This window comes from Ictalurus punctatus, chromosome 21 (genome assembly GCF_001660625.3).
Source record: "Ictalurus punctatus breed USDA103 chromosome 21, Coco_2.0, whole genome shotgun sequence".
NCBI classification, from domain to species: Eukaryota; Metazoa; Chordata; class Actinopteri; order Siluriformes; family Ictaluridae; genus Ictalurus; species Ictalurus punctatus.
The window spans coordinates 5,069,327-5,097,319 of record NC_030436.2 but is presented as its reverse complement, the minus strand read 5'-3'; the positions used below and the strand labels follow the sequence as shown (position 1 = coordinate 5,097,319).

Sequence of the window (27,993 nt, the reverse complement as noted above, 5' to 3'; positions counted from 1 at the left end):
AACATTAGGATTGTGCCATGCTGGTACAAATATAGCACCACTGATAGGGTTTGTAAACACTGCTGTGCTGAGAATAGTCCACTATTTAGTGTAGCTATATTTCTATTGGCGGTATAAAAGTTCTCAAGACACACTGCAACTACACAACTACAGAATAAAGAATGCAAATGGGAAAGTAGTAATGACGGTTTATGACGGAGAACAGTGTTCACCTAAAAAAAACGTAAAAGGTTCAATTACATAATATTCCTTTCTTACAGGTCTGGATAAGCAACTAACATGACTGAATGTTGACAACAGTTTCATTTTAATGCTTAACCATTAATTATTAAATTATGACTATATATATATATATATATATATATATATAAAAAGACAGTTTGGTTATGATTTTGACACCACATTAGCCTGGACTAGTGCCATGGATTCTTAATTTGATGTGGAGAGTAAATGCATACTTCTCTGTCCATTTGTATAAACATTGTTAACTTCATCAGCTTATAAGAAAAAAATTTTTAAACAAGGCATGTTGTCAGTTCGCTCATCAGAGCAGAGAGGGTAAATAAAATGAAAGCTCAGTTAAAGTATGAAAATGTCTCTAACCCTGTATCTAGTCTCCGGGCCGAATAGCTGCGTTCAGCTAAATGATTTTCATAAACACATGTAACTGGATAAAATACAACAGAGAATGATTGGTTCATGTTTAGAAATATTTTGCGGGGTCCACATCTTTAATGAGTTTAGGAAGTTATAGAACAAACTAGCCACTTTCTTTTCACATTATTAACTTTCATACAGTTGAATTTGATGCATTTAAATGATCTGGAATTTATTGCCCTTTGTGAGTTCTCAGGGCCAGGATAGGCAGGACACAGACAGACAGAGGTGGTGTAAAAGACTGTGTTTGTTCAAATTTTATGTGTAAAAGTGAAGGTGAGGGGTGTTGAGCAGGTGCATGCAGGTTTCTGGCTTCTCGGAGTGGGGCACAATGATCAGGCTGGAGTTGGTGGAGGTAGGAGCCAGGAGGTGTACTTGGTCAGCAACAGCGTATAGGTAGGTGGTACGTGTCAAAGCAACATCCACATGAATGCCAGGACATTGCCCAGCACATGGCCATCAAAAAGAAATCTTGATTCATCAGACCAGGACACCTTCTTGCATTGCTCCATGGTCCAGTTCTGATGCTCATATGACTATTGTAGGCACCTTCGACAGTGGACAGGGGTCAGCATGGGCACTCTGCCCAGGCTGAGGCTATTCAGCCCCATACACGGCAAGCTGTGATGCACTGTGTTCCGACACCTTTCTATCATAGCCAGCATGAACTTTTTCAGCAATTTGTGCTTCAGTAGCTCACTCAGATCAGACAAGCTAGCCATCAGTCCCCATGTACTTCAATGAGCCTTGGGCACCCATGACCCTGCCGCCAGTTCTGCATAGAACCACAGCATACAGAGAACACCCCTCAACCTACAGTTTTGGAGATGCAATGACAGAGTCGTCTAGACATCACAATCTGGCCTTTTGTCGCTCAGATCCTTATGCTTGAACATTTTTCCTGCTTCCAACACATGAACTTCAAGAACGGACTGTTCACCTTCTGGCTAATATATCCCACCCCTTTACAGGTGCCATTGTACCGAGACAAATCAATGTTATTCTTTTCACCCATCAGTGGTTTTAATGCTATAGCTGACTTATGTCTGTATTTACAATTTCACACAGTTTGTCATGGATCGAATACATTTTCTATTTATTCAATTAATATGAAACTACCCACCTCTGGGATTTCTTTCATTTTCTTATACTTAAGAAATACCATTTATAGATTTTCTGGTTCCATGAAGGTCCTCTCGGGGACAAACTCACATCCATCCTTCCCGAATCTCATCTATATCTGGTTAAAAGCAGAATAGAGCCAGATGTATATATAGGCTGTGGGAAAACCAAAAGGACACTCGTTGAATAAACTACACCATCACTCTCACAAAACACTTTGTGAAGGGAAATGAGCTTGAGTTTCTTGCTTAAAGGAATATACTAACATTTCGTTCAAAGCGTAGGTCTGATTACCATAGCAAAGGATTTCACCGGTTTTCCCTGTTCAGAGAAAAGAGCTACAAATGTTTACTCGAAACTCTAAACTGGATGCTAAAGGCATTAATTTAATTGAAGTTGAACACACCTTTATTAAGCAAGTACAGTTTGAACTGTCAAAAACAAGCCTGTGAGAAGATAGATTTCCAGGAACAGGTCTATTAAACACCGGTATAAATTAGTGTCAGTACATGTTTGTGTTTTTCCTGCTTTCCACTCATCAGCTAATTAACAAACAAGTAGAGCATCTAGAGGAACAGGAAAAATACATGCTGGACTAAGAATTCTGGAACACATCAGCAAAGAGGTGCAAGGTACAGCAAAGATCTTTAATGGTGAAGTCAACTGAACAGATGTGGAGGTGGCACCACCTTCTGGCCACTAGTGCAGTATAAAGCAACAATCAGCTTTTGAAATGTATTACTAATGCACGATACACAGGAGTTACCAGTCAACAACCCCTGGCGAAAATTATAGAATCGCCACAGTTCGAGGATCCTCACCCGGATTTTTTTGTTCTGCTTTTTTACTTTGTAGCAAATAAACAAATCACAGATACGACACAAAACAATTATTGTCTAATAGCTGAACATGATTTTGTGAAACATAGCCAAATGAAATTATTTAAATTAAATGGCATATTTTTTTCCAGATCAAGTATTATGGAAATTATGGAATCATCTCACAATTAACATTTCTAAAACAAATACCTGCACAAGTCTAAAAATGCAAATTAGTCTGCAGTTAATAGAGTGCTTACAGATCTTAAACATGAACATTTTGAAAAGAAACGTGGCCCCAACAAGAGAGTCATCAACTGAAACAGTGGAAAGGAATATAAAAATCCAACAGGGAGTGCTTTAAAATATGTTGGTTGTTCCCAGAAAGCCGCGTCAAAAATTTGGTGCAAGTATAAATAAAATGGGATGGTTATAAAAGGAAAACAGAACAAGGAAGACTGCAAACGTCACGTCAGAAAAACGACATTCAACAAAACAAATGGGAAGAAACAGGAGTCAATGTTTGTGACAGAACTGTACGAAATGGTCTGAATGAAATGGGATTTATGAATAGAAAATCCAAACGAAAAGCACCAACACCTAAACAGAAGAAAATAAGGTTACAGTGGGTTAAAGAGAAGCAAACATGGAGTGTGGATGATTGGATGAAAGTGACACAGTGATCAATCACAAATCTGCATTGGCCAAGGAGATGCTGGAACTTTTGTCTGGTGCCGTTCTAATGAAACATATAAAGATGACTTTTTTCCAGACAAATTTCCCCACTTATGATACGGGGCTGCATGTCAGATGAAGGACCAGAGGAGACCTCAGTCAATGCACAGACGTACATTGAAATTTTGGACAGTTGTTTCATTGCATTGATAGGAAATTGTTGACAATTTCATCATGATAATGTATTTTTCCACGGAGCAAAGAGTGTTTAAGCTTCTGTTCAGGAAAGGCAGACCAACTCAATGACCCGGCCTGCAAACAGCCTGGATCTCAATCCAAGTGAAAATTTATGGTGGAAATTTAAAAAAGACTCCACGACAAGGCTCCATCCTATGAAGTTGATCCGTCAACCGCTATTCGAGAAAGTTGGACCCAGCTTGATGGAGGATGTTGTTTTTCATTAGTGAAGTCCATGCCGAAAAGAATTCAGGCAGTCATAAAAGCCTGCATAGGAGCAACAAAGTACTAATTCTGCTTTATTTACTTATTTTTGTTGATGATTCCATATTTTTTTCCTCTGCTTATTCTGGGAAAAAATATGCCATTAATTAAAACAATTTAACTCAATTTGTTTGAGGTATGTTTCATGAAGACGGAATGTTCAAGTACTAAATAAAAGTTGCTCGTCATATCTGTGCTTTGTTTATTTGCAACCAAGTAAAAAAAGGCCGGATGAGCATCCTCCCATAAATTCTCCAAATGTGGTGAATTTTTGCCAGGGGTTGTACTTACTACCAAAGTATATCAGGCTAATAAACAGCAGATAGGCTTTCAAACAGAAAAGATCACTGTACATCAAAAATTACTGAAAGAAATCAACATTTTATTGTGAATATAAAGCATGTATGGAGGAACATCCATAATAGCTTTAAAGGATACAATCTACCAACCAGGTAACACATTAACTTCTGTGACATCTTTCAACTAAAGATACAAAAACCTTTACAGATCTGTGTTTACACAAAAAAACAAAACAAATCCAATATTCCTAACAATTTACAGTCAAAATTGTCTTTCATTCAGAGCTTAACCGACTCTCAGCGGCGGAGCAACTAGCACGACTCCATCTCCACGGACAAACAGCATAGGAATGTTCCTCTTCGTCGACTGCAGAAATTAAACAGGAGAGTTTAACTTCAACTGAATTCTGAAGTTTCTCAATAAGATAAGGGTCATGACCAATGATTTATGAACATGCGCTCCCATATTTAGTCTGTAATAACCTAAGAAGGGTAGCTAACAAGTCTATGGATATGCGAGAGAGATAATGTTGAATTGGTATACAAGTGCAAGGTTTTGATTTTAGATAGAAACAGTATCCGCTTATTTGTTTGTCAGGAATCTCATGAACCATCAAAATGCTCGAATGAGAGTAATTGGGTTATGAAATATTCAGTACAACAGCATGACTGATCGTGCTTTTATATAAAACAGTTCTACAAACAAGCAATTAATAGCAAGTAATCGAGTACACAGAGTTGGGAGGGTTACTTGAAAAGTGTATCCCGTTAAAGTTACAAATAACTTCATTAAAAACAATGTAATCAGTAACGTTATCCAAGCATCACAATATGAAAAGTAACGGAATTGATTATTTTTGGATTACTTTAAGGCCACATATGTAAATAAAGCCAGGAGAAAAGCAACATGATCTAAAACACTTATTTATAGCTTAATGTTATGATTTGTTTTAATAAAATAAATAAATAAAAGATCAAATGTCCATCACAAAAGCATTTCAGAGAACAATGTATGGTCATTTCTACACAAAATTCACCAGGAGGTTGCTCATGTGAGTCACGACTGGCAAGAGAGAACTAGAACCATAAATCAAGCAGCTGTCTATATTGTCTTATCTTAAAAGGTTCATTTCTTTGGTTTTAAATTAAAAAAAAAAAAAACAAAGCTCAACTGTAACGGATTACACAGTTACCAGTTTTTTTTTGTATCCCGATTACATAACGCTGTTACATGTATTCCATTACTCCAAGCATGCGAGTACATTTCTGACATAATATGGCGAAATGTTTATTTTTGCTCTGTCAGCAAAAATGTCTAAACTGATCCTTTATAATAAAATACCATCATGAAACAAAACACTTACAAAAAGTGGTGGGGACACAGCTGAAGCACAACTTACACCTATGACAGCAACTAATGGTATTTGGAATAAAAGTTCCTTAACATTAAAATTAATGCACTTGAGGAGCTGAAAATTACGATGTAGTCCCTTTCACTATTATTACACTACCGGTCAAAAGTTTAGACACTCATTCTTTAATTATTTATTTCCCCACATTTTAGAATAATAATTAAAAAAAAAAAAAAAAAAAAAAGTAATCAAAACTCTGGAGTAACACAACTGGAACTGCGGGATTTATGTCATGATCAAAAATCCAAAATAAATTTTGTATTTTAGCATCGTCAAAGTAGACACCTTTTTGCCTAGAATTTCCAGAAATGTATTCTTGGCGTTCTCTCACCCGATTTCTTGAGGAATTCCCCCCGAGATGCAAACAGGAGTTCACACCTACGCTGGACACTTATCGGCATATTTCACACCGAGTTGTCCGTTTAAAAAAAATATTATTTGTAAATAAAATGTTAGTTTTCTAATGAAAGAAATGAATGTTGGCACGATTATATTTTTGTCTACAACACCGATTTAAACATTTCAATCATATACCCTCAGATCAAAAGATTTTTTAAGATCATGAGACATTTCAGTCCGCGTCTCCAAACTTTTGACCGGTAACGTACATGCTTTTGTCAGTTTCAGTCGTATTTCCAAACCTTAATGGTACTTGTTTTGGGATGTGTAGTAGAACACATCCCTACATCCCTGAACGCTCATTACAAGCAAACATCTTACAATGTACATACTGCTCACCTTGTAAATTTCTTCATACGTTTCCTCGTCAATCTCCACTGTTGTGACCGTCTCCTCCACATCCCCAAGGATCATGTTCAGATGTTGGTCATAAGCCTAAAGCAGATTTACAAAATGTGAGCTTATACTCTCCCTACTAAAACTTCTGACAATCACCTAATAAAAATCTAACTCATCTGATGCAAGGCTGGTGCCAAGATTTCTGAACCTGGAGAGAACTGCTTTATCCCCGAGGACAAAGGACTCTTACGAACATTAATATTTGAAAACTCTCCCACAGAATTAGCATCTTCATCCGTCACACTGAGTGGAGACTGGAGGATCACAACTCACTATTTTTCTTCTTCATTGCCTTTCTCGCTCACCTTGAACTCACCCAAGGTCTATTTGCTTTAAATAGTATGCTTAATGTGAATAAGAAATTGACAATACATGTTTAGTATCATTCAAAAGGTCTCAATGCATCTGGAAAAATGGTATCATTCCCTCAGCAGCAGTTCAAATCACTATTAAGACCTAGAAATCTAAATAAAAATATTGCAGGTCGTTGAAGGCATACCCTCCCTGGGTCCCACACACAAATAACCTCCTGTATGTAAATAAGGTACATCCTTCCATAGATATTGAAGTCCCATTCAACCACAAAAGCCAACTGACCCCTTGAATAGTACACCCAAATTCCCACTATAAAGTCACAAGCACCATTTGGCAGACCTACAGAGTATCTGGGTATTTAAAGAGAGCTGGCAAAAGATTCAGCGAACAACTGTTGTGTGTAGTTTCAGTGCCAGGTAAACATACCTAATTCTCTTGTATATGATGTCTATATATGATTGGATTACAGCTTGTTGTCTTTTGAATTGGATTAAGAATTATTATTGAAATTATCTGGTTAATAAATTATGTTTGAATTTACTCCGATCTACCCTGAAGTTATTGTCTTTAGTACAGAGATGCCCACTAGGGCCCGCGGGCCAAAGTTGGCCTGTGGGGACTCTTGATTTGGCCCGCCATGCCATATGTGAGTAGGGGGAGGCTTGGGGGGGAATGTCATTGACGCGGATCTTCATTTCTAATTTAACATTTTTACATTTATTTTTGGGCTACAAAAAAAAAAAAAAGTAAATTAAAATTAAATGTAGAGAATATAAGTGAATTTGACTTTTATTTAACGTGCATGTGTACTTCCAGGCCAGCATGCTTTGCGATAGTCAACAAACAGGTAATAATGGAGAGATCCAGGCAGTGGCACACAGACAAGAGGAAATTTAAAAAGGTTTGGCAAGATGATTTTTTATTTATTGAAATCAATTCAAAGGCAGTGTGTCTAATTTGCAAACAGTCAGTTGCTGATTTGAAAGAGTACAACATCCATCTACGTTATGAAAAAACATTCTTCAGCTTTCTCAAAGTAAAGCTGGCGAGGCCCGGAAACAGAAGGCTAACGAGCTGCTTGCTAAACTTTGATCTGAGCTGAGCGCGCTGCTACGTCCTTCATCAGCTCAAGAAAGTGCCACATGGACCAGCTATCAGATTTCCACACTAATTGTTAAAGTGGAAGAGCCTTCGCTACTGGAGAGTTCGTCAGAGTGCCTTGCAGTGGCTGCAGAAACAGTGTGCCCTTCTCAGATATGCAGGTTCTCGCAAATCAGCTTGTCAAGGAATACTGTTACCCAACGCATAGAGGACATGGCCCAAGACCTCAGCAAGCAAATCAAGGCAAAAGCAACTGCCTTTTCAATAGCTTGTGACAAGAGCACCGATATATCTGATTCCACACAGCTGTTGGTATTTCTGGGTGGAGTAAATTAAAATTTGTAAGTAACACAAGAGCTGGCTGGCATTGAGACTCTTTCTGGTACTACTAAAGGAGAGGACCTTTTTAATTTTTTTGCTGTTGAGAGTGTTAAAAAAGAATTAAAGTGGGAGAATATGGCTGGCATTACAACCGATGGAGCCCCGGCGATGGTAGGGAGGAAATCTGGCCTTGCTACGTTGGTGTCTCAAAGTCAGTGAATATGGAGGGAAATTAGTAAAGTACCACTGTATTTTACATCAAGAACAGCTATGTACCAAATCCATTGGGTTTGTGGATGTGATGCGGGACGTCATCAAAATTGTGAATTATATATGCTCCAAGGTGCACCCTCACCAGCAGTTCAAGGTACTGTCGTACCACCAGGAGGTTAGATGGCTGAGCCGAGGAAAAGTTCTCAGGAGATTTTTTGTTCAGTGTGATGAGATCAGAGCTTTTCAGGAAAGCAAGATTGTTAGTATTCAAGTGCCCATAGATAAGAAATGGCTTTCTGACCTGGCTTTCCTGGTGGACATCACAGAGCTGCTCAATGTTTTAAATGTTCAGCTCCAGGGAAAAGACCAGATTATCACCCAGCTTTTTGATCATGTCAGAGCCTTCAAACAAAAACTACTGCTGCTCAGGACATCTCTCAGCAGGTAACATTCACAATTATAATATTGACAAAAGTTTTATGTGCAGTTATTATTTTTAATACTGTATTTAATTTGCATTTATAACCAGTGGTGTCAGCTTTGGGGTTTTTTTGTTAATCAAGCTGACAATATTTGTCTCAAAGTTCTCTTAAATTATCATGGATTAATTTCCTTGTTTTGTCAGTTATTTATTCTATTTGCCTCCCTCTGTTTTTTTTTACATTCATGCTTTTCTCTTTCACTCCCAGTCTCACATTTTTCCCCCCTCTCATCCCCACATCCAGGAAATTTTGCCCATTTTCCCTGTCTTAGGGAGGCAGACATGATGAAAGGGAAGGTACCAGAGTATGATGCTGTTCTCAGCAACCTTATCCAGGTGTTTGACGGTCGCTTTAAGGACTTCAGACACAACTTTGTATTGTTTGCTCAACCCTTCACCATCAGTGTGGACACAGTCAATGATGATCTTCAGATGGAACTAATTGAGCTTCAGTGTGATTCAGAACACAAACACAAGTTCAGCTCTCTTCCCTTGACAGACTTCTACAAATGTGTCCCAGCAAACAGGTACCCAAAGATCTGCAAACAGGCACAAGTGATGCTGTCTCTGTTTGGCAGTACATACCTCTGTGAACAGACTTTCAGTCTGATGAACTTGAACAAGTGTAAACTGAGAAGCAAACTAACTGACTCTCACCTACATAATATCCTGACTACATAATATCAGGTGCAGCCCAATTTGGAAAAACTTTTGAAAAATAACGACCAGCTTCATGTCCATCATTAGAGGTCACTAAGATTGAAGGAATATGGTTGTATTAGGCATTGAACATATTGTACTATAAATGGGATTGTTTATGTTTTCATTATACTATAAGTTTCATTGAACTATAAACTCTGAAAATAAAACTGCATTAGTTAAGCAGATTACAGACTAATGTTTCCTATTTATTCAAATATTTGTAAATATTTTGAAATCATAAATGAGGACCATGGCAACTTTAATGTTAATACAATAAGGTTTAGTATAATGCAACATTTACTTTCGGCCCACGGCCCTCAATCAAGTTTGATTTGTGGCCCTTCACAGGAAAAAGTTTGGGCACCTCTGCTCTAGTAGATTACGTTAAGTCCTTGTTACCACAAATCTTCGACCAGGTTAGTACCGGACAAAATCCAGGTTTAGAGGGAGCACTGGGGCAGACCGACTGAGAGATTTAGAGTCCAGGCTAACAACTTAGCTTTAGTTGTGTGTAGACTGAAAACGCTAAAAGGAATTTCCATTTAGAACATAATAGTGTCGATTGACCAATCTAAATAGGGTGAGCCTTAACCTCTGATTATCGTAATATTATTCTAGTTAAGTGTACATGTTAAGCCATGGCATGATTATACAAAGCTGCTATTATAGAGAAGTAAAACTGGTCAACTTGTCTGATAGTAGTGGTCATGACCTCTGACTAAACAATGTTATTCTAATTAAGTGTGTACAGAAAGTACTTTTTAGAAAAAGGGCAAGCTTCGGCAGCCATCTAAATAGTATTAGCCAGTCGATTACCTCTGTCTAATGACCAAGACTGGCGAGTTTGTGACCGTGAGATCCATGTACATGGCCGGCGCAAGACTCTGAGAGACCTGGAATCCGAACGAAAAAGTACAATCTAACTAAATTGCTAAATAGGATAATCAAATGTCAATAACATAAAAAGAGGATCAGATTTAAAATGTTGATATACTACAGAAAGGAAAGACAGTAACACGCAAGAAGTCTCCTGCCACGCCATTGGACACCGTTGTTGGACCAGCGAGTGGTCTTCCCCTACACTGACAGTTAGTACCTCAAGTGATGAAAGCTTGAAACACTTTCCTGTTAAATATGTTTTGCAGGTTGAGGTTTTCCCATTAGTTATTTATTTTCCACTTCTGAACATTAATTTCATCACATAACCATTTTCTAGAATTTTGTATTAGTTGGCAAACCATTTATCACGGTTTACAACAGTATGGAGTGTATAAAAATAAATAAATAACACTAAACTACAAAAACATTCCCGTCAACGCAACAAGTTTGTCTTCAACGGAACTCTTGTCTAGTGAACACAATTATACGATTGCTTTCTCCAACAATAAATCTTTTGATTTTGTTTAAAACATGACATCTTTGCGGGTTAATTATGATGCTTTTTAATCGTCTTGGACCTTCGAGATAGGCTAAACGGGTCTTTTTAACAGACTGGCTCACGATAACACTGTACAATAAAGTGCTCGAGTAAATAAATACTCCCAATTCACAGAGCATCTCACCAGTCTATGGTAGAAAACTGCTAAATGTTTAATACAAAACTCTGATGAGGCATTTTCTCAATCTTACGTGTAGTCTTCCACGAAGCTCCCTGTCGTTCCGCATCTTCACGTAAATTCGCTCGTCCAGACTCAACCGGATGAGATCCAGCGGTTCCTCGACTGTGTTTGTGGTCGGTTGCTGAAACAGAAATTCAGACAAAAATCACAAGTCAGTAATTTTGTTGCATCTGTTGAGTATTTCCCTATTGTCCATATATAACTGAGTTAAAAAATGTATAAGCCTCATGATCTCTGTGTGTAAAACAAGGATAATTTACCCCCTCATGTTATTTACACACACACGCAAAAAAAAGTTGAGATCTTGTGCAACAACAGTCCAGAATAAAAGCAAAAGACCAACAAAAAGAGAATAGCTGGATTCAATGTGTTTCACAGTAGTTTTTAAATACACTTACCTATTCGTTTATTTACTGTCGTCTCTGTGCTCAAGTGACGTTTGTTATGCATGCACTTGGTAAAACGAGTACATCAGGTCTCAGTTTTGTTTTTCCATTTTAAATGTGCGTCATGTAAAACCAAAGCAAATTGATCAATTTTGCTCTGATTCACAGTCAGGAAATGGACTAATAGATGTAAAGGTGCTCTCAGTCTCCAGAAGTGAATATCTAAGGTGAAGTGAATAACATTGACCATTTCAATACAGTGGCGCCTGTTAAGGGGTGAGATATACTGGGTAGCAAGTGAACAATCGGTTCTCGAAGTTGATCCGTCTGAAATGGAAAAACGGGCAAGCATAAGGATCTGAGCGACTTTGACAAGGACCAGATTGTGACCAATAGACAACTGGGTCAGAGCATCTCCAAAACGGCAGATCTTGTGGAGAGATCCTGCTATGCAGTGGTTAGGACCTACCGAAGTGGACCATGGAACATCAAGCAGTGAACCAGCGACAGGGGTCCTGGCATTCATGTGGACATTACCAGGTACAGCCTTCATAGCGGTATTCCCTAATGGCAGCGACCTCTTTCACCAGGATAATGCGTCCTGCCACACTGCATAAACTGTTTAGGAACGGTTTTAGGAACATGACAAAGAGTTCAAGGTGTTGACTCGGCCACCAAATTCCTCAAATTTCTCAATCCAATAAAGCATCTGTGGGACGTGCTGGACAAACAAGTCTGATCCATGGAGGCCCGACCTCGCGACTTACAGGACGTAAAGAATCTTCTGCTAATATGTTGGTGCCAGAAATCACAGCACACCTTCAGAGGTCTTGCGGAGTCCATGCCTCGAGGAGTCACGAGTGGGTCAGCACAATCGGGGTCTACACAACATTAGGCAGGTGGTTTTAATGTTGTTATGGCTGATCGGTGTATCAAGGAGAACAGGCAAAGAGTTGTCAAGCAAACTGTCAGAATTAGAACAGAGAAATCAGAAGAATCTGGTGCAAAGTGAAATACTACAACAGAGAGGATCAAAAGCTGTTCAGGCGGTATAAAAGAGGTTGGGGCAGTTATTAAGGCAAAGTGTGGTTATAACGAGTTATTAGACAATATTAACAGGACATTAAAAAGAGTCAAGTTTGAACCAATTGGGGTTGGGGTTCCCAATATTAATATCTTCTCATAGCCTATTTGACCATTATTCCTAACTGAGATAATGAAAGAATACCTATGAAACCCAACAGCCTTACTGGTTTAGATTAAGGGTGTGCAAACTTTTGCATGCAACTTCCCTGCACAACATTTTAAACAATATTTTACATCCTATGTAGTGTGTCGTTTTAGCAAATATATTTATCCTTATATCTAAGATTTAACATGAATGGCAATTATATTAGCCTTAAAAGATACAGCCGAGCATAACGTATATCCGAACTTTCGGCATGGCTCAATGAAGCATGTAGCTAACAACTTGGCTAAAAATATTTTTCCCCACCAGTATTCCAATAACTCCGCCTCCTGCGCGGTGATAAGCTTAAAAAAAGGTCAAATCGGAGGACTTATAGTTGCGACATAACAACAAAACCTAGCCAACCAGCGAGAGTGCTAGCCAATCCTGAACAAGAAGGCGGGACTTGTCGGAGTACGGGTGGGAAGAGAACAATGGCGGGTCTACAGCCCATTTTAGCCTAGCCCGCTAACGCTTACTAATATGAACTACACCATACAACCGTCACTGTTTTCTGTCTGGAAAAATATACAAATAAATTAACAACCGGCAAAGTATCTCAATTAACTTACAAGCAACTGCAGATTAATAAAGTATAAAATATAAATATATACATATATACACAAACCTGTTCTACGTCGTCCGCCATTTTTTAAGCGCCAGTACCCAGAATGCAGCGTGTGTTCTTTAGGCGCATTCAAAACCCGCGAGATGTCCGCGTGATCATGCAAATTCAATATAGTCAACTAATAGGTTTAGATTCTCTCCAGTAACACAATATCACACCGCTTTTTCACAATATTCATTAATATTGTTGTTGTGTTTTTCTTTTTTTAAAGCAGTAATGCATGTTATTGTGGCTACAGCCTACTTTTACATTATTTACACATTGTTTGTAGTTGCAAACTCTAGGCTATGTTGCCCTTCAAACCAACAATGTTTACAATGCTATATAAATAAATATACTAAATAATATAATACATATCGAGACAAACCTGTGCTTCTACAACAGGTGCCATATCCTCGTTTGAGATGTAGGATTAAATACACCTGCGCCTAATAAAGCACTTTCTATTACACCCTTTAGACCCTTAAACCCGTGGTCTTTAACCTAATCTCCCACCTATGCACGAGCATCTTTATTGTGATGATTGTTGCCAGATTAGGAAAGTTTACACCAAATGGCCTCTTGGATTGGACGGAGAAAATTAGATGCATGTAATTGCCTTGATTGGCCTCGTTTTCACCCTGCGTTCAAATCAACACTATGCTCTAAAGTAGCCAGAAGTAGTTCATTTTCTAGGAGATCTGAAGGTTTACAATATTGTGACCCAACATGACAGAGCAGAGTGGGAGGAGCCAGGTAGTACAAGAATAGAGCAGATTTTACCATTATGCAAATGAGAAGCAAGTGATGGAGTAGATGCACCTAATGTCGCCTAGTGCAGGGGTTCCCAAACTTTCCCAGGGCAAGGCCCCCCAAATGGCATTAAAATCTGGAGAGTGAGAAAGAGAACATCATGTATTTATTTATTTTTTACACCAAATTGTTGAGACCCCCCGGGCGCCCCCTGGCGGCCCCCACTTTGAAAACCACTGGCCTAGTGAATCCAGCCAAAGTCCACTTCATTCAGATTAATTTTATAGCAGCACAGAGTAAATCAAATTAAAGTTATAGCAGCAGGAATAAATTCAAAATATTGTTAAAGTAACCTGGTGTTGTATCAGCACAAAGTAATTCTCCAAAACTCTCCCAGACTCCTGATTTTTCCCCACAATATTAATTTGTGGAAAACTACCAAAATAAACTTCATATCTGCCATTGATCCAAATGCGTTGAAATGTTGCATCTGTGGGATACATTTATCTACCAGGTCAATTTTGAAATGGTCCACAATATCGAGGAGGAATCTGCCATTGCTGTATTTATTATTATTATTATTATTATTATTATTATTATTATTATTATTATTATTTATTAATTTGTCAATTATTTAATTTTTTTCTATTTTTAATCAGGTAACTCTTTATAAATGCATGCAGTTAGTTATCTGCTACCCCTGGTGATAGTGGGCGTACTGTTAGGAAGAGAGATAGAGATGTACACGGCGGTGAGCATCCTGGCTTGACTGGTCTTCCATCATGAAAAGGTCAAAGCCATCAGGGGCTCAGTATTGCAAAAAGAAAACAAAGGATGAGAGACAGAAAGATAAATATAAAAGGTATGTGACTAGTAGTCTATGGACAGAAAGGACCTGTTTATATGATGAGCACAACACGTTCACAAATGACACGCTGTCCTAGCAAGAATTCCCCAAGTGTTAAAACACATTTAAGCAGCTGAATATTAGCATAACAAAGATGGAATGAAAAAACAAATTCTATCAAAAAGACGGTGATCAGAAATAAATGTTCAATGTATATTGAAGATGGTGTTGTTACTATGACAACCAGTGTAGACCTGCCAAACAACTGTAGTATGGAATGTTAGAAAGTATAAAATTATTGAACATGAATAATTTCAATAATATTCTTATGCTGTAAATGTATAACTAATTGCAGTTACAGGTTTAGTGATATGGATGTGTCATGTGGATGAGAATCTCTTCATTCATGCTGTAGAGTTTTATATTTATGATACACCTGTATGGAACGTCTTTATCAATGGGAGTGAAGACAGTAGAGCGCACACGATCCATGATCCGCCATGCTGCCTGCGAGTCCAGACTGTTTCATGGACCCAGATAGACCTGCAGAGACTTATAGTGGAAACATTTTTCTTCAGAAATATCTTTCCATAAAAATGCTTCAGGAAACTTTAATTACCATTTGGACTTGCATTGAGTTGCATGGTCATGGCACGGGCTACCCAAGCTGTCCAATCAAATTAGTGATTCCACTCCATGTTCCCACCCCCTTAGACACTCCCATGACGCTATATAATTGTATGAAAGCCTATTTGCGCTTTAAGGGAGCACAGGAAACCAATCTGGCAACCCTTGGCGCCCAGCATCTTACGCGTGTAAGGTAAGCGCGCCTCATCCCGAGATCCCAGTGCACCACTTCCGACAGGGCTATTGCAGAAGCATCCTTCGGTTATTATTTATTATTTATTTATTTATTTATTTTTACTGTAAGAGCTTTTTCCATTTGAAGTATTCTTCTGGATTCTTCCTCCTGAGGTGAATGTGTCGTCCGGCTGTGGTTTGTGTGGTGCTCGCCGCATGGGCGTGCGGATTCCCAGCGCCAGCATCATGCGGCGTTTATTTCAATTACAGACCCGTGATCGGTAAGGCGCTGTTATTCTGTGTGTATTTGTGTCATTGCTGTTAACACAGTTTTCTCATGCCCTATACTGATAATAGCAGCGATGGACAATTCACTAGCGAACCGGTTCATTTTTATAATCATCCTTTCTACCATGAATCGATTTGAATCGGTTAAGTGAATCGATTCCCATGCAGACACGAACTAAATAAAATAAAACCATCTCATAAAAAACAAGGCTATGTCCTTTTCATACTAATATACCTCATGGTAATTCCACTTCAACAGTCCATGTAATATTTTGATGTTACCGTTGAGGAGCGACTAAAACCCTTTTTTTCCTTCCACGATTCAGTGAATCAGTATTGCCAATTGATACTCAGGAATGTTCTGGAATCGTCTGAGGAGATTTTGTTTGTTTACCCTTTGTAGAACAATTGTGGTACACTGTAAGTGAGAAGAGGTAGCCAGTACAACCATTTGGATTGTCCTGGAATTCTAAATAAACCATTGTTGTACTAAGAACGAGACATTGAACAGGTCAACCAAGGAAAACAGATGACAAACATTGTGAGGGCTGTGAAGAAAAAACCCAAATACTAAAATTAGTGATATCGCCAACAACCTTCATAGGGCAGAGGTGAAGATATCACAAGGCCAGACTGGAATTCACTCCAAAATTAGAGATGAGCCACAAACGTTTGGAACCAAGATGAACCTTTACCAAAATGATGAAAGGTCAAAGTGTGGAGAAAGAATGGATTCGTGTCATGGCTTGGCCTTGCGTGGCTTCTTCTGGAATGGACTTCCTAATCTTTACTGATGATGTACCTCATGATGGTAGCAGCAGATTTCAGAAGTCCACAGAAACAACCTGTCTGCCAATTTACAGAAAAATGCATCCAAATTAATTGGGAGGAACTTTATCATGCATCAAGACAATGATCTAAAAACACTCTACCTACTCAATGAAGGACTTCAGTTGGGGAAAAAAAGTTGAAGGTTTTAGTCAATCAGCAGACCTTAACAGAATTGAGCATATACTTCACCTCCTAAAGGAGACTGATGGGAGAAACCCCCAAAACAAACAACTGAAAGAAGCTGTGGGAAAAGCCTGGAAAACCATCACAAAGGAAAAATGCAACAGTTTGGTGATGTCATGTTTGCCGGCTTGATGTAGTTATTGCAAGCAACGGATATGCAACCAAATACAGTATTAAATGTGTTAGACTTGAAGTAAATTAAAGTAAATCTGTTACTCTAAGTCTATACTTTTGCTCACAGAGAAATTGGGGGGGTAGGTTTGAAACCAAAGGTGTAAATAACTAGATGTAAATATCAGGAAATAATAGCTAAAATTCTGATCTATTGTCTCATTCATCTTTTGATCTCAAACCCAACTGTCTCCAGTGTATAACAAAAACAAAACAATTGACCTTGGCGTTCCAAGACTTTTGAGGGAGACGGTACACCGCCCCTACACATTGCTGTCTGAGATTTTCGTTTGACTGTTTGTCCTTTTTATTTCTTAGGTGTTTTAGCCCAAGAGAACTTGGAAAGTGACCATCAAGCCAAAGGATCCTCCTATATAGCTGCTTCCTATGTGAAGTATTTGGAGTCGGCTGGTGCCAGGGTTGTGCCCATAAGGTAGGCTTCAATATCAGTGACTGAATGTTTGACATTGTAGATGTATTGTATCTGATTAATGTTTTCACCCTTGTTTTCTCATGTTCTTTCCTCAGGATAAATGAGACAGAAGAGGAATATAGCAAAATTTTCTACTCAATAAATGGGTTGGTGTTTACTTGTATAGATTTATATATGGCTCGCAGGCAGTATTTTGTATCCAATAAGAAGCAGAAAACATTTTGTGTTCTTCATAATGTAGGTTGTTGCTGCCAGGTGGAGATGTGGATCTTCAGAAGTCCCAGTTTAGTAGAGTGGCCAAGATTTTCTATGAACTAGCAATCAAGGTCCAGTACATTATCAGAAGCTGCACATCAAGGATGGAGCTTAAGTGGAATTTGATAAGCTAATCGCAAACTTCATAATATGTGACGTTTAGTCCAATATCCTGCCGGTTATAATTGCAGATAGTTTAGTAACATTAGCTAAGCTTGCAAGCTACCTATACATTGTACAATATTAACATGAGCCAAGTTAACTGGTTAGCTGGTTAATATTAGTGCAGTGCTGGATTTAGGTAATTGTCATCTCTCCAGCATTATCTGATCTGATCTTTGAACTAGACATGTTGGGTAAACGGATGTATTGTTTAATTAGAATCAGAGTTTAATTGTTTACCAAAGTTCACTAGGGTTGGTCAAATTGAACTTAAGCTCTTCCCTTGCTGAATGAGGAATACCCTTCAATTGTCAATCAGATTTTCACCATTTTGTAGCTATACACTTATAAATGTCAATCTTTCTTTTCTTTTGTTCGTGTTCTTATTAGGCCAATGATGCCTCTGATTATTTTCCAATATGGGGAACTTGTCAAGGCTTCCAACAGCTGAGTGTTCTGACCAGCAACAAGAATCTGCTGACATTAACCAACACTAAAGCCGTTGCCCTGCCTCTCATCTTTGCTCCAGGTTGGTGCTCTTAGGTCACAGCTCTTCCTACTAAATGATACTTAATGTAGCAAATTTCTATCAGCTACATTAATTGTTCTTGTGAGATGATTACCCAAATTTGTAGAGTTAATTCAGTCAGAAACTGAAACGGCTGATGTTAAAAACACAAGACAACTGAAAGTTCAGAACAAGTCTTAAATAATGTCAGGCTTGGCAAAACATTCTCCAAATGTCCTTCTTGTCCGTTCTGCTTTAAACCCGAAAGTCCAATCACAGAATTTTTTTTTTTTTTACATTTAAGCATGTAGTTCCTTGCATAACTCTGGTGATTTATAACTATGATTCATCTACTACTGGTAAGAAGAAGAAGAATTATTACCCACTTTGTTTCATTATATTGAAATCTCATTCAAATCTCTTAATTTCAATCCAAGTATATATCCAAACATCACTTATTCTTTATAATTTTATAGCTTGGTTTATTAAAATGACATGAGGCGGAATGCAAACGTAGCTATTTTTACGTATTACTGCCCAGGAGCGCAGAACAGCAGGCTGTTCAAAAGCTTCCCAAAGGACCTCCTTCACTCGCTTTCTTCTGAGAACATTACATCCAACTTCCACAGCTGGAGCATGTCTCTACAGGTAGCACTGAGATTGCATTTTGATACGATTACACTCAAGCTTGTAAAATGGACATATAATCTCTGACACTTGAAATGTGCTTTACGTCGACAGAATTTCACCCGCAACGCCAAACTCAAGCGCTTCTATAAAGTCCTGACCACCAATACAGACGGCAGGAAGGAGTTCATTTCTACCATGGAAGGTAAGGATGCCTGATGGAATCTGGTTACAGGACGGTACTCTTGACATGGGTGACCTACATGCAAATGTATATGAAGAATAAAAATTATTCATATACATTTGCATGTTTTAGGAATTTTTTTTTTTCTTGGTTTAAAAAAATTTGTGTGCGCTTTTCAGACTTGTGTCTGAAAATCCGAAGATGCTTTAGGTCATATTTATGAAGATATACATAGAAATTTCTAAAGGGTTCATAAACTTTAAAGCACCAGTGTACATAATCTTGTATGGTGTGTAGTAGATTAAAATGCTATTTACGGTTTTTTTGTTTTTTAAATCACATCTTTGGAAGTATCTGGTATCAGTTTTGCTCCCCACACTGAACTAGTTATTAATTAGCTTATTTTAAAATAAAGCCATACTGATTGAGAATTGTGCATCGAGAAAGTTGAGAGGTGATGGATTCAGACATGTCTATCTAAGTAGTGCACACCCAGCTCTTTGGATTACTAGTGTTACATTATTTGACCTTTCTAAATGAGCACAAGTTTTTGCACGATACTAAAGCAATAAAATAACTGTACCTTTTCACACATCAGTTTTGTTAAATAAATAAATAAATAAATAAAATTGTTTCAAGAAGCAGTGGTTCCTCCATAATGGAAGGACACAGATCCTGTGTCTTTTGTGATCGATGTCCATGCTCCATATTTAACCATGCTAATTTTATTGCAGCTTACCGATACCCGTTCTATGCCGTTCAGTGGCACCCTGAGAAAAGCCCATTCGAGTGGATAGACAAGCCAGGCATGATCCATTCCATCTCAGCCATTAGAGCCTCCTTCTACACAGCGAGCTTCTTCGTCTCTGAAGGTTTGCTGCATTTTGTTTTCTATAACAAAGTTTTGTACTATCTTGCACTTTGACATTCATTTATTTAGGATCATGTACCTCAAGGACCACCATTCTATCTTCAAGGGTACATTTTTATTTCTACAGTGAACAAATGAGGCCCAAAGGCAGGGTTGTGTTTGTTTGTTTTTGTTTGTTTGTTTATTTATTTATTTAGTGCAGTGTCATGCTAAGTGTTTAAAACTGTGTTGATGAGAATCAGTTTCTATTCTATACTTGTATAAGGCAAGGACTTTTTAACCCCAGAATGTGTGACTAACCGTGACCACTCCTGCAGTTATTTTTGCATTGCCTATGATGTTTTATAACAAAAATACTTAGTCCTGTATCCCAGGGGGCATGGTTGCTTAGTGGTTAGCATGTTTACCTTGGGTTGGGGGTTCGATTCCTGCCTCCTCTCTGCATGTTCTCCCTGTGCTTCAGGGGTTTCCTCCAGGTACTCCAGCTTCCTCCCCCAGTCCGAAGACATGCATTGTAGGCTGATTGGTATTTCCAAATTGTCAGTAGTGTGTGAATGGGTTTGCGATTGTGCCCCGAGATGGATTGGCACCTCGTCCAGGGCGTTCCCCCATCTTGCGCTCCAAGTCCCCTGGGATAGGCTCCAGGCTCCCTGCAACCCTGTGTAGGATAAGCAGCGCAGAACATGGATGGATGGTTCTGTTTACCAAAGTATTTTAAGAAGTGAGCAATTTAAACCACCCTGATCCTGACCACAATAAATATTTACTGATGTTGAATGAATATGGTCATACATGGGTTTCAAATAGCACCGAACAAGAACCCTGTACACTCCCATGTTAATGAGGAAGGTTACGAAAGTAAAAAGCTCTTAATGGACACAAAGTACAAGTCCAGGATGATCTCTGTATAAGGGGTGGGAGGTTTTGCTTTTACCTTGGCCATTAGCCACATCATTCTGGCTTGATAATCAAGTCTTGCAAAATGTACATTTGCCTTTTGTCTATGATTTTATTTGAAAATTTGCTTCTGTTTGCAGCTATGAAAAGCCAACACCACTTTCCCACACCGAGCGATGAGGAGAAGGCTCTTATTTACAACTACATTCCTGTTTTCAAAGGGGGGAACAGCATCTTCATTCAGAACTACTACTTTGATTAGACCTGTTCTTGGTAAAAATCCAAGCTGGTATTTGCTTTCTTTGTTTTATTGCCAGAGCAGCAGCATGTTATGTTTCATTTGCTCCTCTTTAATTGTGCCATTTTGTGAATGCCTGTTTTAACAGAAACTGCCTCAAGCAATCTGTTGCTTGAATTATTATTTATTATTATTATTATTATTATTATTAATATTATGAATTTTTTTAATTGATTTTTGTCTTGCTTGTTTTAGTGATTTCGAACAGGCAATCGTTGCATGTTTAAGATGAACCTCGCCGAATGTAGCAGTGCTGTCCGATGTGAGTAGATCAGCGACACTGTATTAGTACCGAGGTTGTTCAACCAAATAGACTCTTGAGGTTTTGTCTTTTAGTCTGCAGGTTTCATTGTACATTTTACAATACACTAGAATAAAGCTCAGCATGAAAAACTTTGAAACGATGTCCTGTGTTCTTTCATGCTTTAAATGTTAGTTTGATTATGAACTGTTATTGGCCATATACCTCTGTTGGTACTAATAACACTGTATGATGCAGTGATTAAAATAGGGCAAAATGTTTCACTAATTGAGTAGCTTAAATTTTCATATAAAGCACACGATGTTGGTGTTTTGAATGACTTGGTCATTTCAGTCCTAAAATGCTGATCTACATGCTCAGATTCCCAGTGAAAAACACACTGTAAGGCAAAGGTTTTGAAGCAACTTTTGTATGATCATATTTCATTACACTGTTTTACTCAAATATTTATTTATTTTTTTAAAGCTATGTTGTACAAAGAGTGGTACGTCTAGAACTGACTGCAGGCTACTTTATACATTGTCATGCACCATTTTTCAGTTTTGGGCAGTGGAGGCTCAATGGTTAAGGCTCTGGGTTACTGATCAGAAGGTTGAGGATTCAAGCCCCAACACTGCCAAGCTGCCCCTGTTGGGCCCTTGAGCAAGAACCTTAACCCAATTTGTTCTATGGGGCTATATCATGGTTGACCCTGTGTCCTGACCCCAGCTTCCTAACAAGCTGGGCTATGTGTGGGGGAGGGGGAATTTCACTGTGCTGTAATGTATATTTGACACAGGCTTCTTCATTTTCTTTCCTCAAGATACTGCACAAATTGCACCAGTATGGTAGGTGTACCTGATATTTTGGCCACAGGGTGGGCCCATTGTAAAATCAGTCATCCAAATTAGATTTTATTTTTGTTTTCTCATAAGTCACCATTCTTGAACATCTGCTTTGATTCTCTGAACATTTATTGTCTTGCATTTCGAAACAGTCAAACCTAAATTACCTTACATTAAATAACGAGATTGGAGTTTGTCCGTACAAAGCGGTTAAGAGGATCTCCATACAAAGCATTCGAGATAAACATCAAAATGAAAAAAGTGCAGTTGCAAACAAAGCTGTACAGTTACTGTAGAGTACAAAAAAAAACTATGCTTACTCTATGATTATCAAGATCTGCCTGTTCTATTTGATCATGTTGATGTGATCAGTCAGCGCTTTTTTTTTTCTTTTTTTTTTTTAAACAATGCAGGTAATAGCATACAGAAAACAGATATAATGAATTATCCAAGACATCTAGCTTTGCGATAACGGTTTGGATCGGTTTAATACTGCCAACTTCTGATATGTGCCTCAGATATATTACTATAATGGCATCATGCACATTAAATCAGTACATTACACACTGTCAATTGTTATATAGAGTAGGTGGTTTAGTACAAATAAAACAGTAACAACTGTTATAGTGTAACATCACAACTGTAGTAACTAGTGAATAAAGTTACAGTTAACGTAATATGGAAACATTCATTAAAACATGACGTTTCACAACTTGCGTAGTCATAGTTCCAACTAAATAAAATGATTTCACAAAACACATTTAGTCAGTGCCATAAATGTTTCAGTATTACTCACAGATTTATAAGTATTTTAAGATTCTGTACAATATGTAGTAATTTCTCATGTAGCCCAATAGGTATTAGGAGTCTGTCACCCAAAATCTTGTCTGAATGTATCTGCCACGAATCATCTAGCCCAGTTCTTCAGTAGGATCACGCAGACGTCTTGGTGTGGTTTGGAACACAGTATGACTTACTGTCAGGGGGGTCTGGTATAAAGGTGCTCTCTTACAAGGTTTAATTTTGGGATGAATTTTTCGTATCAGATTATTTGCTGTACACAAATGTTTCAAAGCAGATTATTTTGAACTTGAATGGTATGACAGAATGGTATGAATAAGCAAGGCTGGTGCTGATTACAGTCTAGCCCAGACTGTAGATATCCCAGATAGCAAGGTGACATTGATTCAATGTTGAAATTCCATCAGAATCATCATTTCGGTTGACGTTGACTAGTCAATGCTAAATAATATTGAATCACTGTTGATAATTCACTGCTTTTCAGTGTTGAAAAGACAAACCGTGAATCAATGTTGATTTTTGCTCAGCTTCATTTCCCCACTGGTGGGGCTTAGATTTAATGTCAATCCATTCATCCATCCATCTTCTATACCACTTATCCTTCAGGGTCACGGGGAACCTGGATCCTATCACAGGGAGCATCAGGCATAAGGCGGGGTACACCGTGGACGGGGTGCAAATCCGTTGCAGGGCACAATCACATACACATTCAAACACCCGTTCATACACTATGGAGACTTTGGACATGCCAATCAGCCTACCATGCATGTCTCTGGACTGGGGGAGCAAACCGGAGTACCCAGAGGAAACCCCAACAGAGAACTTGCAAACATCGCACACACAGGGCAGCCGTGGGAATCGACCCCCGACCCTGTCGGTGTGCGGCGATCGTGCTAACCACTAAACCACTGTGCGGCCATGTCAATCCATCCATCCCCTTATTCATCACAATGCAAACGCATCCTCAGAGGATGAATCCTGTTCATTTTGTGACCTCGTGACCCTTCCCTCTAGTTGAACTAATATAGATTTTTTTGTCCATCTTGATCTATTTTTCATCATTCAAATAACATTATTTCAGGCTGCAAACTTGATGAAAAATCAATGTTAAATTTCAACACTGATTCAATGATAGTTTGCTTGATGCATTAACACTTCATTCAGTGTTGATTCAGTGTTGGTCTGCTATCTGGGTCATGATCTCCATTTGCGTTGATATTTTGTAGCTCACTTCACTGAGAAATCTGTAACGTCATCAGCGTATGCAGCCAAGGGGTATGCAAAATGAGTGTAATGAACATGAACAAGGTGGATTTTATCGATCATGCTTTCATTTCTCCCCAAAATGTCTTGAAGCAGAAACTGAAAATAGATACACAAAGCACACAATGTCCAAATTACACAAAAGAACGGACGACAGAACTGCGTGTTTAGTGTTTTTTTTTGGTTTAAATGAACTTTTCTTTTGCTGAAACACTACATGAACCCAGTCTTTATGCGCTTGAAAAGAATGCAGCTGACTGCATTCTGTATTAAAGCTGTATTAAAGCGTATGTGTATAATAGTTTGCCCCACATCATTCTTATTATGCCCTCAAAGAGACCTTGCTATAGAATGCACTGCTCATCCCTAATAGTTTCATTGTCTGTTCATACTGATAGATATTAGATTTTAACCTGTCATCTAATATCGTGACCAGCCATCACTGCTTACTGTAATCTATTTATTTAAAAAAAATAAATAAATAAAAAAATTAATAAAACTTCACCATGTAGCTAAACACTATACCATTATGAAGGCACCCATCTTGGATCAATGGAACTTGTCACCTGATGTTATCATTCCCCCACCTTGACCCTGCTTCCAAATATCCAAAGGCCAAATTGTTCATGCAGCTGACTATATATTTCTGCTTTGAAAATACATTTTTCACTCTTGACTATCCCTGCTATTAAAATTAGTTTATTTAGTAGACGTTGAAGATTTCAAGATGATTTGGGTGTAGGTTCTATGGAAAACATTTTGGGTGAGATTACTCCTGTAGATGATTCCCGATGGAACACCTGTCTTGGTTAATTTGGAAAAAGGTACGTTCCAATAGTGAGACAAGCCTTTATTAATCATTTTATTTAGCTGTAAGTATGGCTTTACAACACACTGTGGTAAAGATACGTAGCTACATGTTGTAATGAATATTTCCATAATCAGGACATTGTAACCAATCTTTATGTTACACTGTTTGTTATGTAGTAATAAGAGCTATGTGAAATAAAGTGTGACTAATTTACCAGTTTAATATCAGATAGGCTGAAGTGACCGAACTGACTTATTTTCACTTAGAATGCTAAATGAAGTGTGTACATATACAAATCGCCTTTGTTTAAACTCCGTCATTCATTAACGGTAGACTCCAGAGTTTTTCAACCTAATATCTATTTACTGTATCTGTAGTAATTACCACAGAAAAGAAATTCAACACTTTTCCCCTTGTACTGTACTCAAAGGCAGTTGTTGAATCCCATCTACTGTAAAACGGTCGGTGCAGTATTCTCCGTAATGTACATGTGGATTTCCTCTGCGTCCTCCAGTTTCCTCCCACCTAAAAACAGGCCTGTAGGTGGACTAGCTACTATAAATCATACAATTTCCTTTTCTTTTCACAGTAAGAAAAATGCCAAAATTCTCATCTGGGGCAATTAAACACACATTAGAGATGTAGTGGATTGAAATTAGACACAAATCATAGGCATCCACTCCTCTGTATTAAACAGGTTCCTTCATTAATCTTCATTTTGGCATTAGGACATCAGAATAAGGTTTACTTGCTTGTTTCAAACGTAAGCCCTGTGCAGTGCAATTTTTACAGTAAATATGTGTAAGACCTCTCTGAGGAGGGGTCGCATTGCATTGACGAGAACCTCGACTATGACACTGAAAACAAAAAACATCTCGTTTGTAGAGAGGCCATTCCGACAAGCGATTAAAGAGCAAGGCCAGTTGGCTGCAACTTCACCATGTTAAGACACACGTCGCTAATGTACTGCTTCAAAAAGTGCACTAGATGCATCCATACAAAAGAAAATAATAGGATATGCGTGTACTGTAATAGCCAGTTGAAATACATTATTACGCATTAAGATCCTACGAAATACTGCTATCGTGTTGAGTTCTGACACTGCAAGACTTACTGAAGACGAAATTTGGCAGGTTTTCAATACATGTTTCTTCACAGCTAAGGCTGATTAGTAGCATTGCGCCGGTAACGAAATACACCTCAATTAGCACGGCTAAAATTTTACTGAGGCCTCTCTGCGCTTGCACTATTGAAGAATCAACCCACGCCACTTGGATTGAACATGAACGTGCTGCCGCTGGTGCAGATAAATAAAAGACCGTACAAGCCAAAGACAATCACTTTAAATATTCAGCAGGTAGTTGGAAAAAAAAAAGCTGTGGTATTCTTTGCCCTGATGGAATACCTTACTTTCCTAACAAAATGAGCTTTTTTCCCTTTGTTCTCCTCCTTATTAGAGGTGGGTATCCTCCTCCTGATTGTCTTCCTCCTCTTTGCCCGACTTGTTTGGCATGCCCTGCCAAGCTCCGGTGCCTGCTGGCACACCATTGGTGCTGTGCTTCTTCTCCTGTGGCTCCGGTTGACCATCGCTCGTCACGTCCAGCGTGGGGTTGTCATGGCAGCCGTTCTCCACAAAATGCAGCTCCTCGCCATGTGACTTGCGACGACACAAAGAAATGAACAGTTAGCAGCCAACTCTTACATAAATAAGACGTATATAAAGTTCTTGTACATCTATATGAGGTAGCTAGTCACACTGAAGAAGATGGGGCCTCTGTGCCTGTTAGTCTCAACAAACAAGGCATGGTATTTGTTAGTATCAGTAAAGGAGGTGTGGGCTATGTCCAAATCTGACCCAGTGAAAGAGGTATGGCCTTTGTGCCTGTCCAATTCAACAAAGAAGGCATAGCCTTTGTGCCTGTCAGTACCACTGAAAGAGACATAGCTTATGTGCTTATTAGTCCTACTGAAGTAGGTGTGGCCTATGTCTATGTCTGCTCCAGTTAAAGGGGCATGGTCTCTGTGCCTGTTTGTCCCAGTGAAGGAGTTGTGGTCTCTGTGCCTGACGTGTGCTGGATTTGGGCTATTTCAGCCTTTGAGGCATTCTGCATTTGATATTTTTATTCGAATGTATTTCTTAATATTAGGCACTTCATCAATCCGCACATTCTTAACTGAATCATTTGAAACTCATAAAAACCTGGTTTTATATTATTGATTCCAGACAGTTTGACCAGGAGTGTTATGAGTACCCACTTACCATGCTCTTCATTTTGGGAAGACGGCGCTGCCAGCAGATGTAGATGAGCCCAGATGCAATGATGATCACGCACACTGAGCCGATGATCACCAGCACGACAAACAGTTTGCCGTAATCGCTGCGTGTCTGGCTGGGCCTGGAGTGACACGCGCTCACACTGGAGAAGTTCTGAATGCCGATCTGAAATGTGATTTCCATTAATTGCCAGGATGTAAACACAGAAACCCGTTATGTGAAACGAGCAATCGGCAGATACAGACTGGATGCTTATACCTTGTTTAATCCTCTCCTTACTTCTCCCAGTATTGACAGGACATCTTTAGTAGCAATGACACCTAATGGGATGAAATAAAGAATGCTATATTACAGTTTTGACCCGTGTTAACTTCCATCGATCACTTCGGTGTT

At 38.7% G+C, this 27,993-nt stretch overlaps 3 protein-coding genes across 9 annotated transcripts in view; 1 reads left to right on the top strand and 2 right to left on the bottom strand.

Annotated features, from left to right (window-relative positions):
- Nucleotides 1-4,134: 4,134 nt before the first annotated feature.
- Nucleotides 4,135-13,787, bottom strand: lsm3 (LSM3 homolog, U6 small nuclear RNA and mRNA degradation associated). Of its 2 annotated transcripts, none has more exons than XM_017451029.3 (4): nucleotides 13,644-13,787; nucleotides 11,045-11,155; nucleotides 6,223-6,318; nucleotides 4,135-4,439 (listed from the first exon to the last, which is right to left on the bottom strand). In XM_017451029.3, the coding sequence occupies exons 1-4, from the start codon at nucleotides 13,665-13,667 to the stop codon at nucleotides 4,359-4,361; spliced, it is 312 nt and encodes a 103-aa protein (XP_017306518.1). In that variant the 5' UTR covers nucleotides 13,668-13,787; the 3' UTR covers nucleotides 4,135-4,358. The 2 variants fall into 2 exon arrangements, with proteins under 2 accessions (XP_017306518.1, XP_017306519.1); XM_017451030.2 differs by lacking the exon at nucleotides 13,644-13,787 and adding an exon at nucleotides 13,277-13,339.
- A 1,779-nt stretch (nucleotides 13,788-15,566) lies between these two features.
- zgc:171566 lies at nucleotides 15,567-21,765 on the top strand. Of its 5 annotated transcripts, none has more exons than XM_017496545.3 (10): nucleotides 15,567-15,675; nucleotides 15,805-15,937; nucleotides 17,448-17,562; nucleotides 17,658-17,708; nucleotides 17,804-17,888; nucleotides 18,370-18,508; nucleotides 19,029-19,135; nucleotides 19,229-19,319; nucleotides 20,033-20,170; nucleotides 21,207-21,765. In XM_017496545.3, the coding sequence occupies exons 2-10, from the start codon at nucleotides 15,835-15,837 to the stop codon at nucleotides 21,326-21,328; spliced, it is 951 nt and encodes a 316-aa protein (XP_017352034.1). In that variant the 5' UTR covers nucleotides 15,567-15,675; nucleotides 15,805-15,834; the 3' UTR covers nucleotides 21,329-21,765. The 5 variants fall into 5 exon arrangements, with proteins under 5 accessions (XP_017352034.1, XP_053530169.1, XP_017352036.1 ...); XM_053674194.1 differs by having other exon boundaries at nucleotides 15,607-15,743; nucleotides 15,831-15,937; XM_017496547.2 differs by having other exon boundaries at nucleotides 15,607-15,937; nucleotides 21,207-21,339; nucleotides 21,560-21,765.
- Nucleotides 21,766-22,729: 964 nt separating this feature from the next.
- Nucleotides 22,730-27,993, bottom strand: part of podxl2 (podocalyxin-like 2) — a 29,101-nt gene continuing 23,837 nt past the window's right edge. For both annotated transcript variants that reach the window (XM_053674187.1, XM_017496534.3), the window contains 3 exons: nucleotides 27,859-27,920; nucleotides 27,586-27,765; nucleotides 22,730-26,982 (listed from right to left, as the gene is read on the bottom strand). In XM_053674187.1, the coding sequence (XP_053530162.1) occupies nucleotides 26,779-26,982; nucleotides 27,586-27,765; nucleotides 27,859-27,920 (446 nt within the window). In that variant the 3' untranslated portion in view covers nucleotides 22,730-26,778. The remainder of the gene's footprint in view (nucleotides 26,983-27,585; nucleotides 27,766-27,858; nucleotides 27,921-27,993) is intronic.